Below are 19,859 nucleotides of genomic sequence, written 5' to 3'. Positions count from 1 at the left end.
ACGCTCAAGAATTTGGATAATATAGGTTTGTAGTTGATACAAGTATTTCGGGATTTTCCAAAACGTTGGAAAGGTTGCCTAAGCTTAACTATCTCGGGCAACAAAATTAATTCCCCAACAATTAATTAACCTCCAAAAGTCTATAGTCTCATGCTAACTTCATGTTGGTCCCTTTTTAGACGTCTTTCATGCATCTGTACTTGCCCGCAACACCAAGTTCAGTGTCACACTTAACACTCGTAGTTTATGAACAGAATGTTTCTTCACGTCTCAAGTCATGACCAACAAATGCCTTTGAGACTAATGCTTAGCCACGAACTTAAGAGCCAGCATTTGTTCTTAGACCTGGGGGTAAAATGAGAGTCAACAAATTTTGATATTCAGTTACCATCGATATCTATGAACTGTCGAACTTTTGTTTAACGATGTTTGAAGCCTAGACGTTTCGATTTCATGGTGTCATTCGTTCATATATCGGTTAAAACTTTCAATCTCGACAGATCTCCCAGTATGAAACAATCTGTGTTTAGAGAATAGGTTTTTAAACAATACAATGTAACGAGACTTTTGCAGTGACTTGGGCTACAAATTGATTTGTCCTTGTTTGGCTTAGGTATAAATATACCTGCCACAATAATCTCGTCTGTCTCTAATGGCTCGTAGACTGGGGGGGGGGGACGCTCTTCCGATCTGGGGGAAGTTAAACCAAGTACCAGAGTTCTGAATTGATATTCTTTTTTTTTTGCGATTTTTTTCTTTCTGTTCTGGTTCAATATTTTATGCGCCAATTACACAGACATCTTTCGTTCTTTTATGTTAAAAATCCTGATTTACAAAGGCTGTACGAAAAAGTTCCGACATTAATAAAATACTCAAAAGCAAGTTTTCCAAAATTGGTGACACCAACAAAGCTGAATTTGTCAACTATTTCGTCTGTTTAGTTTGCTTTCATTGCATAATTTTAAACAATAAATTATTCACCGTCGAATAATAATTATTTAATTATGTGTAGGTACCTACGTAGCCAAAATATAAATTGATAAATATACAATTTGATCAGGGCCATAATCATAGCCGAAGTAGTCGGTACTGGGAATACATTAATTAATTAACTAGGTTTTATGTGTCCACAAGCATGCAAAAAATTTCAACGGTACTTGTAGTTAGTTACCCATCCCCCCTCCCTTGCAGTAGGTAATTTAGCTAATTTTTGAAGGGACAAGAAGATATTTAAGACCTGATGCCAGCACATTATAAGCTACTGCTCAAATAGTATACCTGATGTAACTGCATAATATCCAATAATACTGATTTATTGCTTTTAAAGCTGGGGAAACCTCTTTAGGACCCTACTAGCTTTTTATTTGACGTTTTGATGTCCCTAATTGGGTGACTATACATACAGAGCTCCAGAGCATAGGGCTTCAAAGCTTTTAGGCTCTTTGCAATGAGAATTTTTTCTCCCAATACCACAAGCCTTTCAAGTCTTAAGTACCTGAGAATAAAAAGTGCAATTCAATATCGCTCAGCTTTGTTAATTGTTTCCCTCTTGTGAAAAGGCGAGAAACAAAGAGATATCAAATGTAGCAAGAGTCTGCGTAAAGGAAGTAGAATATTAACATATTAAATTAGATGGGGGTGGAACTCTCAAATTACCATTTTTTTCAGCTCATGACGCAAAAGCACTTTAACAAGGCTGGAAACGTGTATTTAACCTGTGTTATAGGTGGAGAGACAAAATACCTAGTTTTGAGAGAATCGGTTGATCCTTCACTCGAAGGAAAATAAAAATATGTTTTACTGTATTTTGGTGTGATACAAATACCATGGGAGATTTCAAAGGAGAAAAATGAAACGTTACTCAAAGTTTTCAAAAATTCAAAGTGGACAACATAAATATTGGGGAATTTATTCAGAGGTAGTCTTCATCTCGGAAAAAACAATTTTCAATTTTCACACGCTTTCCAAAGAAGATATAAACACAAGGATGCATCAAGTGTTGAGTTTTATCTCGAAGAATCTGATATCAAAATATTGTTTTTATTGTAAAAGAATCGATCTGTTTACCCTTCATATTTATTCAACCCGTATGATTTTGTAAAACAAAGCACAGGTAATTTCCTTTTGTCGATTTGTTTTATATCAAACACAAGATATCATCTCCTTCCTGATTCACTTGTCTTCATAAAATACATTCTTCCTTTTTTGTCATGAATCAATAAAAAAATTCTTCGTGTTATTTTGAATGCTAGAAGGAAAAGTGTTTATCTGAATGAAAAACCGCGGAATTGTTTTCCAAAGAAAATCGTTTTCGGAACTTAAAACTGTCTGTTTTTTTTTTTTTAAAGCTAATTTGTAAACATAGGATTTCCTGGCGGCAAATTCCTGAAGGAATATTTCACCAACTCACTAGCCCTAAAAAATCGCTAAATTTAAAAAAAAAAAAAAAAAAAACACTCAGATTTGACGTACGCAGCTCTGAAAGTCAATGAATCTCAGCAATTAATTTTATCAACTGCGAAATCATGAAGCAAAACTCACAATAGTTAAAACAAAGCAATCAAAATCAAAGATATCCTACATTTCCCCCTCGATCACAGTCAGAACAATGAAATCAGAGATGTGAATTTTCCCTCAGAGTTAAAACAATGAAAATCAAAGATAGGTATAGTAGATTTTCCAAGTCAAATTAAAAACAATGCAATCAAAGTCATCATTCGCGTTTCCCTGAGACTAATTAACTTTCAGAGAAAATTTTTCCATGAAACTCGTGCCGTAAAAATTCTCATGACTGAGATTTATCAGTGACATTCGTCTGTGGGTTATTTTAATAGGTCTGAAAAACTAGCGAAAGCATTCTGTATTTCTGTCTAAATAAATTGGGAGCGTGTCTCACAGCCATAGGTGGTATTCGATAACAATGAATGTGTTTTCTTACCTCCTTTTATTTTTGAATCTGAACGCATTCCCACTTTTTTTTAGAGGATATTTTTTTGCACTTTTATTGTTTTAATGAGAGAAAGGATTTAAGATTATACCTACAGTGATGGTATTGGGAACACGGATTGCAATCCTCTAGTGCCCTATTAATAAATGATTAGTACGGCCAGGTATTACCAAGTCAGATCATCACGGGACTGAGGGATCGGTGATCGAGCTATACCTATCCTGGATTAAATTTAATCCTGATTTGCTCTAAGCCCTCGCCTAAATGAGATAAATGTCACAAATAAACAGAATTTGACAAAATTGCCAAAATAAAAGTGACACAAACGGGAAATATTTCTAGTCTAATGCCCTAAACATCAGTTTCCAAGTCTGTTTTGACCAAGCATTGTGCATGTGCAATCACCGTCACAGCTCCCTTAACAACCTTCAGGCAACTTGAGGGGAGTTTTAATTGTAAGCAGGAAAGAAATAAATGACTGACTTGAAATGATAACAGATAAAGTAGAGAAACAGGCTGAGATATATTTTATCATTTTAATGAGAGAGAAAACAAAATGGCGTACAGTGAAGAGGTCGTCAGTTTTACCCCGGCAGCTAATTTTATGCATTATTACAACATGCTTGAATCCCGTACACCGTTTCATTAAATTTTATTCAAGGGGGACATGTTTTGGAATTCTGGAGACGTTATGTCATGACTTCATGACTTTTGAGGCTGGGGTAGATCTGGATACCTACGAGTAGGTATATCTAGTATTTTAAATCTTAACGTACAAGAGTTCATTGCAATCTGTATTCTTGAGCGTTCATTTCAACGGTCAGTCGCTGCATTAATTAGACTTACATTGTCGAGAATAAAAAGTGCAATTCAATATCGCTCAGCTTTGTTAATTGTTTCCCTCTTGTGAAAAGGCGAGAAACAAAGAGATATCAAATGTAGCAAGAGTCTGCGTAAAGGAAGTAGAATATTAACATATTAAATTAGATGGGGGTGGAACTCTCAAATTACCATTTTTTTCCCTGACATAATTTCAAGGAAATTGTTTTCACAATGTGCTGGAAGAACGGTATTACATTATTTACATCTCGAGAGACGGATTCCTGAGTTTTTTGAAAATCGGTTGATCCTCTTTGCAGCTCTGGACTCAAAACACTTTACATAGAATTTGTATTTTACTGTTATTTGGTGTGAGGACAAAATACATGGGAGTATTTTTCAAGGAAAATAAATAAATTGTTATCAAAACCTTGACTCAATATACATAGATGGATTGGGAAGACAACGTACGATCAAAATTCAAAGTTGGACAACAAGAAATTGGGGAATTTTATTCAGAGGTAGCTTCATCTCGGAAAAACAATTTTCAATTTTTCACACGCTTCCAAAGAAGATATAACACAAATGCATCAAGTGTTGAGTTTTATCTCGAGAATCTGATATCAAAATATTGTTTTTATTGTAACAGAATTCGATTGTTTACCCTCATATTTATTCAACCCGTATGATTTTGTAAAACAAAGCACAGGAATTTCCTTTTGTCGATTTGTTTTATATCAAACAAGATATCATCTCCTTCCTGGTTCACTTGTCTTCATAAAATACATTCTTCCTTTTTGTCATGAATCAATAAAAAAGTTCTTCGTGTTATTTTGAATGCTAGAAGAAAAAGGGTTTAGCTGAATGAAAAACCGCGGAATTGTTTTCCCTCCAAAGAAAATCGTTTTCGGAACTTAAAACTGTCTGTGTGTGTGTGTGTGTGTGTTTTTTTTTAAGCTAAATTATTGTTAAACATAGGATTTCCTGGCGGTAAATTCCTGAAGGAATATTTCACCAACTCACTAGCCCTAAAAAAATCGCTAGTATTGAAGCATATACCCTCAGATTTGACGTACGCAGCTCTGAAAGTCAATGAATCTCAGCAATTAATTTTATCAACTGCAAATTCATGAAGCAAACTCACAATAGTTAAAACAAAGCAATCAAAATCAAAGATATCCTACATTTCCCCCTCGATCACAGTCAGAACAATGAAATCAGAGATGTGAATTTTCCCTCAGAGTTAAAACAATGAAAATCAAAGATAGGTATAGTAGATTTTCCAAGTCAAATTAAAAACAATGCAATCAAAGTCATCATTCGCGTTTCCCTGAGACTAATTAACTTTCAGAGAAAATTTTTCCATGACACTCGTGCCGTAAAAATTCTCATGCACGCGACAAAATCTTTACAATGATCTAATTCTGATGGACCATACCCACCTTTCTGACGCCACATACCAAAGAGTGTGAGTAGTTGTGACACCAAATCGAAAACTAATGAGAGAAGTTGGTGGCACGATTAGCCCAGTGGTAACGCTCTTCCTTGCCATACAGAAGATCCCGGTTTCGATTCCCACCATGGACAGAAATTTGTATTCTCTTTTCGACTGCAATGTTTCTACTGGTTACTTTTTGGTGTTCTCGTGTTAATCCAGCACCTAAATGGAAAGTATTGTGTATTGTAACATCGTATCTGCAAACATCGCATCGGTTATTTGGTCTTCCAACGGGAGTCCTTGGGTTTCAATGTCCCAACTGACATGGTACCTGCGAGCATTGCTCCAAACCTTGTCCAACACAGAAGTCACCAAAACTGCAACACATAAATCATTCCGAACACTAAATTTCAAACACGACACAAAAACTGACAAGGCTCACGCCTCATTTGCTCTCGTTTAGTTTTAGAATTCAGACGTTTAATATCTCCGCTAAATATTAATAAAAACAACCCTCAGACCCTTCTGGTTGTTTTTGTTTTTAACAGGATGAAGGCGTGTGTGGCGAAATACCGACAAACAGTTTACCTAAATTAATTTCTCACTTTCTGTCTAGTTTTATTTAAATTATTGGAATCATCTGTTTGGCATTTGGGGTAATTTAGCTAATTTTTGAAGGGACAAGAAGATGTTTAAGACCTGATGCCAGCACATTATAAGCTACTGCTCAAATAGTATACCTGGTGTAACTGCATAATATCCAATAATACTGATTTATTGCTTTTAAAGCTGGGGAAACCTCTTTAGGACCCTAATGTCCTATTACTAGCTTTTTATTTGACGTTTTGATGTCCCTAATTGGGTGACTATACATACAGAGTTCCAGAGCATAGGGCTTCAAAGCTTTTAGGCTCTTTGCAATGAGAATTTTTTCTCCCAATACCACAAGCCTTTCAAGTCTTAAGTACCTGAGAATAAAAAGTGCAATTCAATATCGCTCAGCTTTGTTAATTGTTTCCCTCTTGTGAAAAGGCGAGAAACAAAGAGATATCAAATGAATAAAAAGTGCAATTCAATATCGCTCAGCTTTGTTAATTGTTTCCCTCTTGTGAAAAGGCGAGAAACAAAGAGATATCAAATGTAGGTAGCAAGAGTCTGCGTAAAGGAAGTAGAATATTAACATATTAAATTAGATGGGGGTGGAACTCTCAAATTACCATTTTTTTCCCTGACATAATTTCAAGGAAATTGTTTTCACAATGTGCTGGAAGAACGGTATTACATTATTTACATCTCGAGAGACGGATTCCTGAGTTTTTTGAAAATCGGTTGATCCTCTTTGCAGCTCTGGACTCAAAACACTTTACATAGAATTTGTATTTTACTGTTATTTGGTGTGAGGACAAAATACATGGGAGTATTTTTCAAGGAAAATAAATAAATTTTTATCAAAGTTTCAAAATTCAAAGTTGGACAACAAAATATTGGGGAATTTTATTCAGAGGTAGCTTCATCTCGGAAAAACAATTTTCAATTTTTCACACGCTTCCAAAGAAGATATAACACAAATGCATCAAGTGTTGAGTTTTATCTCGAGAATCTGATATCAAAATATTGTTTTTATTGTAACAGAATTCGATTGTTTACCCTCATATTTATTCAACCCGTATGATTTTGTAAAACAAAGCACAGGAATTTCCTTTTGTCGATTTGTTTTATATCAAACAAGATATCATCTCCTTCCTGATTCACTTGTCTTCATAAAATACATTCTTCCTTTTTGTCATGAATCAATAAAAAAGTTCTTCGTGTTATTTTGAATGCTAGAAGGAAAAGTGTTTATCTGAATGAAAAACCGCGGAATTGTTTTCCCTCCAAAGAAAATCGTTTTCGGAACTTAAAACTGTCTGTGTTTTTTTTTTTTAAAGCTAATTTGTAAACATAGGATTTCCTGGCGGCAAATTCCTGAACTATCTGTGATTTACTCCGGTTTTATGGTAAGTATTTTAAAGAGGTTACGACTAGATGTTTTCAATTTGGAATTTTGAAAATTTCCGTTAAATGATAAGAGGAACCAAGTTCGTTTTAGGTACTTCACTACACGTGCTGTGCTGTGAGGGAAGATAGTCTAAATAAAAGATATTTTAGATAGCTACTATCTACTAAATTACCCATTGTTTTGAACTATAAATGGAAAATCCAGAGTAAGACTCAACAGCAGTCTATAATACAGATTATCTATATAGTCATACAATATGACTTGAAAACGAAGTATCTAAGATAAACTTACCATCTGGGAAAACATGTCTCATTTTCAAGTAGCTCGTAGTCAGCCGTATGACTGAAGCTTTGTCCAAATTGCTCGTTATCAAAGCGGGAAGCGGCAAAAGTTTGGCAAGTTCTAGGAATTCCGCATTCTCTTTTTCCCTCCGTGTCCTTGCGGCATTTTTACTTTTCTCTTTCATTGCTGAAACAGAAAAGATGATTTATAATTATTTTAATTATTAATTTGATTAAATTGTCATTATTATAATTGTTTGGAGAGTTATTATTGCAGTTCGAATACATTATTTGCTGTTAAGAAGAGCGGTAAAAATAATAAATTTATTAATTATTTAAAAACAAACAAATAATTAAAATAAAATGAAAATCAAAGATGTTGAGACACTTTCCACATTTATCAACCTGTTTGGAAAAAATCATAATAAAGTACCTAAAGTTTTAGGAACATGATAAACGTTTGTTGCAATTGTATCCATGAAATAAAATTACATTAGTTATTCTTTACTCGAACAATTATTTTGATAATTTGAAATCAATCGGCATTGTTATTACAATAATTTTACTATGAAAAGAGAGGAACTTCTGTAATGAAATTTTACTATTAGAAAAACGATTTTTTCTAATGAAATTGAAAATTCTAGAAATACATTATGAAACAAAGACAAATAATGATGTTCAACAGTTGTAGCGAGTAAGATTATCAAAGATTTTTGAGATTACAGCATTGTATCTGGTTTATCACTCTCAGCATGTACTTATTTTCCTAGCACTGTTTTCTATGTAATATCGTGATAAGATTTGACCAAATATATATTTATTGATCAGATGAGCTCATATTCCTCATTGCAGACAGTCGTCCAAGATACGATTATGCATTTGCCATAGCCACCCCTTTTTCTTCTGACCTCAAACAACCTTAAGACATTTGCAAAGCATTTTATCATTCAATTAAAGGATAAAGTTAAATAATTGTACCGTGTACCTCATACTCGTTAAAACCCGAGTAATATTGAATTTTGCTCTACAAATATGAGCGATTACGCTACAAAATGGAAGGTACTTTGGTCTTTGACGTCAAAAAGTTTTCCGAGCACTAAAGTATAAGTATAAATATCTACTGTCTGAGTAGGGAGACCTGTACCAATATTGAATGAGAATTGCAAAAAATAGATAAAAAATGCCATTACAATTATTTACAAATATACCTACACCACTATGTATTTGATATCTTATTCATACCTGGACGGAAGAAGGAAAACTAGCAGATAACTCCGATAACAACCCAGATATCAGATAACTACTGATAACACTAAAGATTCGTTATCTACTCTTTTTATCACTGTTAACAAGACCACTATAGGTAATCTTTGAAATTGAAAAGTTTCTAGCCAAATTGAAAACCTTCTGATGAATCTTTGATTAAGTTTTCTAATCGATGATTAACTTGAAGTATGGCTCTTTCCTTAAGACAATCTGCCCAACCTCCATTTCTACTCTCCTGTATTGCTCTAAAGCTGTGTCCACACATAGTCGACGCGACGATGTGAAAAGATGAATCTATGTTGCAGTGTACGATTTGAGTCGACATCAATCGACGGTGTGGACAATAGGTTAGGTCTTAGGTAGAAGGCTTTCAGCATAGCAACGAGTATGATAAAGTAAGAATTGTAAAACAGAATATACCTACCTACCCTGTTTTTCCTGCTCCTGCTGAGATAGGACAGAAATTTCCCTTTACCCCAGCAGTCTAACCAAGGTCTTGTAAACTGACTTCATTTTATAACGCTTGAGGTTTTGCCGAGCAACTCATTAACAAGAGCAATTAAAGATTTTGCTGTTATGTTTGTGTGTAACCATCGATTGACGCATTGTAAACTTATGTACAATTGTACATATTTGTATTTACAGGAGAAAGTATGGGTCTTAAATTCCCGAGTGAAATAGCACATTGTACCTAAATTCGAATAAAAACTAAGAATCTTTTGAATCTTCCTTTCCGACTTTAATAAAATTTAATATCTAATGAAAAATAATGAATTATTAAAACAAGAATATCTCAAGATGAAAAGCAAGAGCCTCTTCATAACTCTTGTAAAAATGAATACAAAATGAAGCTTTATCAAAAGTTATTGAGTATAGTCAGCAGAAAAACTTTTTTCTTTCTTTGATGATCTAATTAACATTTTCAGAGGGTTCATCTTGACGTATTGTACCTAACAATGGAAATAGTTTTCAATAAGCGAATTTAGCCAAATATTGATTAGAAATTTACTAAATTTGAGACCACGTAGTACGTGCCTACCTAATGAAATAAGATGAAAAAATACAGTTTTTAAAGCAAATGTAGAGGGAAAACAAGGCTTAGGTAATAGAATATTTCTCTCTTTCAAAAGTGTCCACTTCTAAGGGCAAATTTATCATCTTTTATGTCTCAACCAACAAAAGAACGCTGAATTCCGGTGCACATTTACACCACTAAAACAGCCCCACCCTTTTGGACTTGCAATAAAAGTAATAGGGGACAAGAAAAGCAAGGGCTAATGGCGATAAGAAATGAAAAACACCACCACATGACCCCTTTCTAAATACATCTACAAATAGGATTAGGTTTTAAAGCTCTGGATATTAGGAAATCTTTTTGAGTGCAAATCTTTCGAGTGCTATTGCACCATGATTTAATTCATTGAACAAATAGAGGGCCAGGGGGAAAATAAATGTTTTCCTGTGAATTAGATATTGAAACAGAGTGTTAATTTTATGTAGAAACTGTACGAATAATAATACCTAATAAACAAGATCACATTACACTTGCTGTTTACATTTTACTCAAAATACATAAATGTGAACACTAATGTAATATAATAACATGTTTTGCCTTCTGTCGATTTTACTTATCAAAACCGCGGAATTGAAGGAATGTCCAACTGTCCATCATCCATCTTTTCCATAATACATCGTGGCATTAAATTTATGAGACTGTTTTGAATAGTTCAATAAATGAAACTGTTGAAATTGCTGGCAAAAGGTCCTACCCAGGCAGTCTAAATAGGAATATTCAAAAGCCATCGAATCAAAAATTTGTGAAAATTTTTCTACTTAAAACGGAAATATTTAAATGTCGTCGAACCAAATTTGGTAAAACTTCTTCTGAAACTAGAAATCTCAAGGCCATATTCAATACGTGTGCCACAGGAGTCTAATGTCCTTAAAAGGACATCATCCTGATTACGTCATTCCAGAAGTATTCTTAAACAATCGGTGAACAATCTCCGTGCAGTTCAATGTGTAATGATTATGACATATGCAATTATTCATGAATCATTAACTATTGATAGTTTATTTGAATTATTAGCCCATTGTTTGCTTAGTGGTCAGTTTGGATAGTTTTCTTTCAACTTTTGTGGATATTCTTGTCGATTCAAATATAAATGGAAAATTGAGAGTTACCTCCGGTTGTACAGTCTCGAGTCACTTTTCAGTTGGTCAACATTCAAATTTACATGTACGCTCAGCATTTTTAGACCGATCTGTATCTACACCGAATGATCAGTAAATTTATGGTCCCTCTTGATAGTTTATTTGAATCATTAGCCCATTGTTTGCTTAGTGGTCAGTTTGGATAGTTTTCTTTCAACTTTTGTGGATATTCTTGTCGATTCAAATGTAAATGGAAAATTGAGAGTTATCTCCGGTTGTACAGTCTCGAGTCACTTTTCAGTTGGTCAACATTCGGATTTACATGTACGCTCAGCATTTTTAGACCGATCTTTATCTACACCGAATGATCAGTAACTTTATGGTCCTAATTGATGTCCCTATATTCACCAATTTGGTCTGATCCATACCCTACTTGAAAGTTTGTTTTGTTAGTGGTGTATAGTTGGAGCCTATTATGACCATGACTTATATCGATATAGGCTAGATTATCTCTAATTCTCTATTCATGGGGTTAATACTAGGACGTTTTCCTACAAGTCGAAGTCCTCTATGTCTCACCTATTGTATACTTCCTCATCTGCTTCCTCATAAGATCATAGTAAATTGACCCGGTAGTTAACAAGTTAATCTGTTTATAATAGATTTTCTATGATATCAAACTCTATAGCTGTGTCCACACATTGTCCACACCGTCGATTGATGTCGACTCAAATCGTACACTGCAACATAGATTCATCTTTTCACATCGTCGCGTCGACTAAGTGTGGACACAGCTTTAGAGCAATACAGGAGAGTAGGAATGGAGGTTGGGCAGATTATCTTAAGGAAAGAGCCATACTTCAAGTTGATCATCGATTAGAAAACTTAATCAAAGATTCATCAGTGATTAAAGATCTACAAAGAACAAAAGATTATCAGTCCACACCACACAGTGATTAAGGTGACTAATCATTACAGTAGTCCCGAACCTTACTGTTGTACATAACCTACCCAAGATAATTTGCCAAGTACACAGTGTCCAACACCCACGCAAACAGAAATGGAGGTTGGGCAGATTGTCTTAAGGAAAGAGCCATACTTCAAGTTAATCATCGATTAGAAAACTTAATCAAAGATTCATCAGAAGATCTACAAAGAACAAAAGATTATCAGTCCACACCACACAGTGATGAAGGTGACTAATCATTACAGTAGTCCCGGACCTTACTGTTGTACATATCCTACCCAAGATAATTTGCCAAGTACACAGTGTCCAACACCCACACAAACAACAACAACACATCAAGTTCAGTCGTTTTGAAAAACCCTACGAGAGAGGTGAAACTCGAGTCGGTTTCGGAAAATCCCTAAGAACCCTAGTCATTTATGAAATAAGGTATGCAAGTATTCAGATAACGTACTTAACGGAAGCTGACTTATCTATCTTCTCAGACGATTTGACATGACGTGACAATTTTCACAGACAATACAAATTTTATTGTTTTTAGGCAAATTTCTAACACATCCGACACTACAGACAGGTAATTTTGAGGAAATGATGTGCAACAATCAATGCTTCCTTGTTCGGATTGTTATTGTTTACACTTGCAGCAAGCATTGTTTACAATTTCGTTTGTTTTCGTCATTATCAGACACCTACTGTTCCCAATGGTTTGTTCTGGGCATGGTAGAATAAAGCTTGTTTGTACGACTAAAAATGGCTGAAAAGATCAGCAAGCTTTGGAAATTTTAAAAATTAATTTAACCAAGGTAGGCTGAAGAAGTTCTACTTATTATAAATTTGAATAAACTTTTCAAAGGTATGTGTCAATAACATATGGTGCTGGATACAGAAAGCCAAATAGTTTCACTCTTAACTCAAATACCTACCTTCACACGAAAAGCTTTTCTATTACCTGCAAAAAAATATATATAAACCTATATATATATAAAACATACATACCAAAAGAGAAGAAGCAATGACTTCACAACAAAGTAAAAGCAATGACTTCACAACAAATTTCACTAAAAAAGTAAGCGTAACAAATTGATAAGGTATTTGAAAATGGATGCGCCTAGCCAATCAGAGGGTTACGAAAAGAGACAACAATAAGGATACAAACCACAAAGAAAATTAAACAAGGACTGAAAGGATAAGAAGATCCTACCTTTCATCCTTGAAGAATTCATTTTCAATATGGAAGTGGTTTGAAAAGTATCGCAGTGCTTTTCAATTTGGCTAGAAACTTTTCAATTTCAAAGATTACCTATAGTGGTCTTGTTAACAGTGATAAAAAGAGTAGATAACGAATCTTTAGTGTTATCAGTAGTTATCTGATATCTGGGTTGTTATCGGAGTTATCTGCTAGTTTTCCTTCTTCCGTCCAGGTATGAATAAGATATCAAATACATAGTGGTGTAGGTATATTTGTAAATAATTGTAATGGCATTTTTTATCTATTTTTTGCAATTCTCATTCAATATTGGTACAGGTCTCCCTACTCAGACAGTAGATATTTATACTTATACTTTAGTGCTCGGAAAACTTTTTTGACGTCAAAGACCAAAGTACCTTCCATTTTGTAGCGTAATCGCTCATATTTGTAGAGCAAAATTCAAAATTACTCGAGTTTTAACGAGTATGAGGTACACGGTACAACTATTTAACTTTATCCTTTAATTGAATGATAAAATGCTTTGCAAATGTCTTAAGGTTGTTTGAGGTCAGAAGAAAGAGGTGTGGCTATGGCAAATGCATAATCGTATCTTGGACGACTGTCTGCAATGAGGAATATGAGCTCATCTACAACAAAAAGGACAATGAAAATTTGTTTCTTACAATAAACAGGTAAATAAATATGTGTTAATATTTAAATATTGGGAGATAGTGTACCTACCATCTTTTGAAGATACTTCACAATGTGGTATACGAGTAAAAGAAGAGGTATACAAATAATCAAAATGATCTTATCAATATTCTGTACTGTTTTGAAATAAGATCTCGTGGTTTTCTGGGTAGATTTATCACAATAGATAGAAAAGACATTATAAACATCAAATGACATGGTGAAGATAAAATTATGATTGACATGAATCAAATATCATCGATGAAGATGTGTTAGATTCTGTTCTAAGATCTTAGATTAGCAGCGGTAACAAACTCATCTTCTTTTGATTAAAAACACACTGTGGTATTTCGGTACAATCTTTGGGACCAACACATATTTGAGAACAAAAAAGGTAATTTTTATCTCCCTCAAGTATTCAGAAATTGAAAGTCCAAGAGTGCGAAACAATCAATTTAGGGACCTAATCTCTGTACTCAGCATTTTTTGTACCGTTCTATGAATATAATTAGAACGATAGAAGATTTTATCATAAAAGGGTGAACGTATAATGAATCTTCTTTTCTTCTTGGTCTTCCTTTGACAATTCTGTTAGTTGGGTTTTTTTTTTCTGAGACGTTAATTTTACGATATTATTTTTCATAAATTGTCTTTTTTTACCCATAAGCAGGGAACCAGTTATCGTTCATACAAACGCAATACAAACCATAATGGTTATTAAATTATAGGTAGTTAGCCTGATACAATTCTTATGCTCTTTCCTGCTTTCGGTTCTTTTAAAAAAATAACGAAAGCATTTCATTTGAAGGAAACGAGACCTTTTAAATGATATCTCAGACAATGGGAAGAGCATTACCGAAAATACACCCCCTTATAGTAAGACTAAAGTTTTAGTCAAACTTTCCCTTCAAGGCTAAAGTTAGAGCCTCGTTTTTGAAGCCTCGAGCTATCTTAGTGCAAAGTGTTGCTGCAGTGATTAGCCTCGTTAAATTTCCTTGAGTGCATTGTGCTGCATAGAAAACCTATTTGGTACTTCCTCAAAGTTCAAAGAAATTTTTGCGATTGGGAATAAAGAGTTAGGCCTAATCAATCGATCATGAAACCCACTGTCGTAAAATTATGTTTTGTACCGAACTTTTTAGATAGAAAAAAGAAAAATAAATCGCACTTTGAGTGTAAAATATTTGTAGAAATTATTACAAGGAAGAGTAAAATAATTTGCCTAATTCGTATTTGAACATTAATTTTTTTTTTTTTTTAATTTTACAAAATGAAGAAAAAGAAAGCAACTTTGGTTTCTTAATAAGTACCTATCTAGCATAGCGGAAATTTATTCAAGTACTTTTTTTTAGATAGCCTCTTTCGCCTTAAAGAGGGAACAAAGAACTAGATTAAAGGCGGTTAATGCCAACCCTTTCGAGTTTCTCTCTTGAACAACCTAGGGAAAGTTATGTGATGTTCCAAGCTTGAATTTATTTTTCACACAAGCGTTCTTTGTTATTTTAGACAATCTTGCATCACACCCTGGCAAATGTGTGCGTACTTTCCCAAGTCCTACCTCTGTACAATTATTTTGATTTTTCACTCCTATATTATTTGTTCTGTCCACGCGTCAATTATTTCTGAATCATATTTTTATTTTATAATGATAACACACGTATCCCGCTGAAGATAGGGATTTGTTATGTGATTAGGATATTAGTAGGAAGAGAAAAGAAAAACATTGGAACGTGTCCTATCTGTGATTTACTCCGGTTTTATGGTAAGTATTTTAAAGAGGTTACGACTAGATGTTTTCAATTTGGAATTTTGAAAATTTCCGTAAAATGATAAGAGGAACCAAGTTCGTTTTAGGTACCTCACTACACGTGCTGTGCTGTGAGGGAAGATAGTCTAAATAAAAGATATTTTAGATAGCTAGCTACTATCTACTAATTCAAAAGATGGTACACTATCTCCCAATATTTAAATATTAACACATATTTATTTACCTGTTTATTGTAAGAAACAAATTTTCATTGTTCTTTTTGTTGATTTTTCACTGATATGTCGAAGACAAAATTACAATATTTTGATATTGGTACCAATTTTAGGTTTTGCAATCGCTATTCAAACAAAAACTATTTGATACTGCGTCAAAATTGGTATTAAACTTCATTATTTCGAGGTAAACCAGAAAACAAATACCTCATCAAAAATTAATGAAAGTTTTACGAGTCCATTTTGGCCCTTGGAAATCCATTTCGACAAAATTGGGACATAAAAATCTCTACATAAATCATGCAGAGAATTTCAGTAATCAAAAAATTGTGAGAAGTTTTTAACTGTTTTAGTGATTCAATTAGTGAGATACGTAAAACAGAGCTAGTTCGAGTTGGACTTGAATGATATTCTCTAGTTTCTACTGATTTCATTTTGTAAACATTTTATTTAGGTACCCTACTATGACAATAAACAAGAGTTAAATATCTTTAAAACACCCTACCATAGAACATTAAGGTATTAAATCTGAGGTTATTTCACTGAATGGTCAAAAATCAGAGCTGTAAGCACTACTGGGGTGATTTTTATTCAGTCATTTAGGCACTTATTTATTCATTTCCTTCAGTCCTCATTATTTACCTCAATCCAATTTCCGTCTTGTTTCAGGTTTAGGTAATGCATGGGGCTCTGCACCTTCCTATTCGAATCCCAAGGAATCAAATATGAAAGAACTAGGCTCAAATTTACTACAGGTAACTTAAAATTCGAATGTTAATCTTTCTATTTTTCAAAGTTCCTCTTTTGTTCAACTCTTTTCGACTTCAATTTTATAAAAGGGCAGGAATCAAATATGAAAGAACTAGGCTCAAATTTACTACAGGTAACTTAAAATTCGAATGTTAATCTTTCTATTTTACAAAGTTCCTCTTTTGTTCAACTCTTTTCAACTTCAATTTTATAAAAGGGGAGCAGATGGTTTTTAATGGTGAGTTCTGCACTACGCAGACTCGGAGACCTAAGCAGATCAGATCGAATCATAAATCTCACAGTTTTCCCCCGGTACTTGTGTTCAGATATTCTACAGCTGTTTGTCCCTCCACCCAAGTCTCAGACTGGGCTTTTAGTGTATCAAGTTAAGCTGTTTCCTAACATGAACCTCAAAAACCAAAGGTATGAACCTCAAAATAACCAAAGAAATATCATGTCTTTTTCTTCTCAGACGTTGGACGGCTTCATTTTCGTCGTCGCGCCAGACGGCAAAATGATGTACATTTCGGAAACGGCGTCCACTCATCTAGGTCTATCTCAGGTCGAACTCACAGGGAACAGTATTTATGAGTATATTCATAACGAGGACCATGAGGAAATGAACCGGGTCCTGTGTCTTCCACCTGCCATGCAACCTCATCCCCACCTACTCTATAATCATGGTAAGTTGGACCCTAATACTCTATAATCATGGTAAGTTGAGTCGTATTTTAATTTCGACCTCTGTGGTACTTTCGCCAAGGAGATACTTCAACACCCTGGCTGCCAAAGCATACCATGGTGTTTACCCATGTATGATCACATCTCTCTTAAATGAGAGAGAGCCTCTTTAATTCTTAGAATTTTTTCATCGACAAATTTAATAGCAAAATTTCACTCAAAGGCCTTCTCTCAGATAACCATTGAAAATACAAAAGTGGCCCGTGGCAGCAAGTGTATCAAAAAATCACCTCTGTCCTGCCTCTGTGAGCGCAAAGGCGCACAATAAAATACCTAGTACTATTTGTACCTATACCCATTACCCACATGCGTAAAATTTTATTTCCCCTTTTATTTTTCTTTACAATAATGTTCCATTGAATGTGTTGCAGAATTTGAAATTGAAAGAACGTTCTTCATTCGGATGAAATGTGTTCTAGCCAAAAGAAATGCAGGACTGACAACGAATGGCTACAAGGTAAATTTTACTACATACCTTTATTTATACTATTGGTTATTTGGTTATAATTCAATGTAACAGAACTACAAGAAATTGCCAGGGAAGAAATGATTGCTGTTTTTACTGCGTTTTTTTATATATATTTTTATTTTTTAGAAATATGTATGTTGATACTGCTTTAAATATCTACGTAGTGGGTACCCAATTCCTAATAATATTATGACAATGAATTCTCATTTGTCACCAAGGTTCACTAATATTGTGTACGAGGGATAGCAGTGGAGAAGGCATAGGACATTAGGAAAGTAATGCACTTTCTGTATTTACTGTATGTACCGGATAGACCTAAGCTACGAACCTAAAAAGATATAATATATAGCGAAAGATGACTCCTTAAACAGATTCCTCACAGAGCAGAGAAAATTTCCCTTGCCTTCTGCCACATCTTTTCGCGCCTATAACTCTTTCAAGCTATGCTTCATTTTTACATCACAACTCCAAGTGCTCTTCTCACCTCTCATTAACATAGCGTACCCCACTGATTTAACTATTGACTGCATAATAAGCCATATCTACTTGAATATTCCAAGTGAATCAGAAATAATCATCCATTTTGTAGGCGGGACGTGAGACTGAATTCATTAAAATCTCACCTGCGTTCCATTGATCGGATTTGTTTTCTTTTCAAACTATCAATTTCAAATTGGGATGTTTGTTGTTTTTTTCATTCACGCATTCTTCAAATTGTTCCTTTTTCTAAGGATAGAAAATAGGAAGGTATATCAAATTGGTCCCTTTTTAAGGGTATATTTTTAAAGATATAAGGGAAGGTATATAGTTTTTGTAACAAATAAGGGTACAGAATACGCTTGTGTAAATTTGTTAATGGCACCTTTACGAGTTTACTAATAGCTTTCTACGTACCTTTTCCCCGTTTTGGAGGAATTTTTATGATCTATTTCCGAAAACGTTCTTCCTCACGTTTCTTTCTCATTACTTATCGTCCCGAAATCGAAGAGAGAAGGAAGACAGGATAGGAGAAAGCCAGCCGTTCCGAGAACGAACATTACTGAATTTAATTAAGCAAGGGCTATAGTAATAACTAAGCATTGTACAACATTAAACCCATAAAATAAACGAGACCTTGTTTAGACTGCTGGGGTAAAGGGACTTTTTAGTCTCATTCGAGCAGGATAAACAAGGTATATTCTATTCTATTCTATTCTAACCCCAGTATTTCCCTTTCTCCTTCCAGTAAACAAGAGGCGAAAGACTTGGTCCTGACCTGCCACAGTAACGAGTGCAGCATAGGTTCCCTCAACTCTACCAGCAAAGTAGCGACCAACAGCGCCAAATATAGCGACTCAAGCGGCTCCAGCAGCGTCGATATGGACCGCTGGAACACACCAAACACCGTCAACAACGACCTGTACTCCTTCGACTGGTCGAACAATGGTCAATCCTGGAATGTTTATCCTGCTCGAATGAGACTAAAAAGTCCCTTTACCCCAGCAGTCTAAACAAGGTCTCGTGTATTTTATAGGTTTAAGAACATACATAATACATAATGTTACATCAAATTAGACCCGATATTGAAAGTAGAATTCCTCTCAGAAATTTCCCGTTTGTGTCGGAAGTGTATTGCACAAAATGGGAGTTTTTCTTTCGAATTTGTGTACCCTAAAAAGTCTTTTAGTAGATTTTCTGAAACTGGGATTGAGGAAAAAAAAAAAAATATATCGGCGTGAACGACCTGGTATTCCAGAGTTAAATCGCAACAGTGGAAAGATAATAATAAAGAAAAATATCCCTACAAGGTAATTTCACATCAAATTTTTCCCCTCTTAAAATAATACCACTTTTTCGTCCCTCAGAAAAAACTTAGTTTATACTACCAGCATAGGACTGAAAAGTCCCTTTAGTACCCAAAGTCCCTTTAAAACCCACTAACCCTGGCATGGCCACCTGTCCTCCCCGTACGTAGCTCCTCAAATTTCACTTTAGTATCCATCACACCTCCATCACTAAGATCATCATAATTTACTCAACTCTATTTCTTTATTTTAACCTACTCCTCTTTTCCTCTTCTCAATATCATATCATCATTATTGTTTTTGTCATTTTTTTTTTTTTTTTTTTTGTTTTAATTAAGCAAGGTCTATAGTAATATCTAAGCATTGTACAATATTAAACCCATAA

General features: G+C 34.4%; 2 protein-coding genes across 2 annotated transcripts in view; one reads left to right on the top strand and one right to left on the bottom strand.

Annotated features, from left to right (window-relative positions):
• Positions 1 to 5,496: 5,496 nt before the first annotated feature.
• The window catches only part of LOC103505119 (dihydrofolate reductase), a 37,095-nt gene continuing 22,732 nt past the window's right edge, over positions 5,497 to 19,859 (bottom strand). The window contains exon 6 of the mRNA XM_008469430.3: positions 5,497 to 5,581. The gene's annotated coding sequence lies outside the window, so the exon portion shown is untranslated. The remainder of the gene's footprint in view (positions 5,582 to 19,859) is intronic.
• The window catches only part of LOC103505118 (single-minded homolog 1), a 7,822-nt gene continuing 4,541 nt past the window's right edge, over positions 16,579 to 19,859 (top strand). The window contains exons 1-3 of the mRNA XM_008469427.3: positions 16,579 to 16,613; positions 16,953 to 17,163; positions 17,593 to 17,678. Coding sequence (XP_008467649.1) covers positions 16,584 to 16,613; positions 16,953 to 17,163; positions 17,593 to 17,678 — 327 coding nt within the window. The 5' untranslated portion in view covers positions 16,579 to 16,583. The remainder of the gene's footprint in view (positions 16,614 to 16,952; positions 17,164 to 17,592; positions 17,679 to 19,859) is intronic.

Source organism: Diaphorina citri, unplaced genomic scaffold (assembly GCF_000475195.1).
Source record: "Diaphorina citri unplaced genomic scaffold, Diaci psyllid genome assembly version 1.1 scaffold152, whole genome shotgun sequence".
NCBI classification, from domain to species: domain Eukaryota; kingdom Metazoa; phylum Arthropoda; class Insecta; order Hemiptera; family Psyllidae; genus Diaphorina; species Diaphorina citri.
This window is presented reverse-complemented; position numbering and strand designations above follow the sequence as displayed.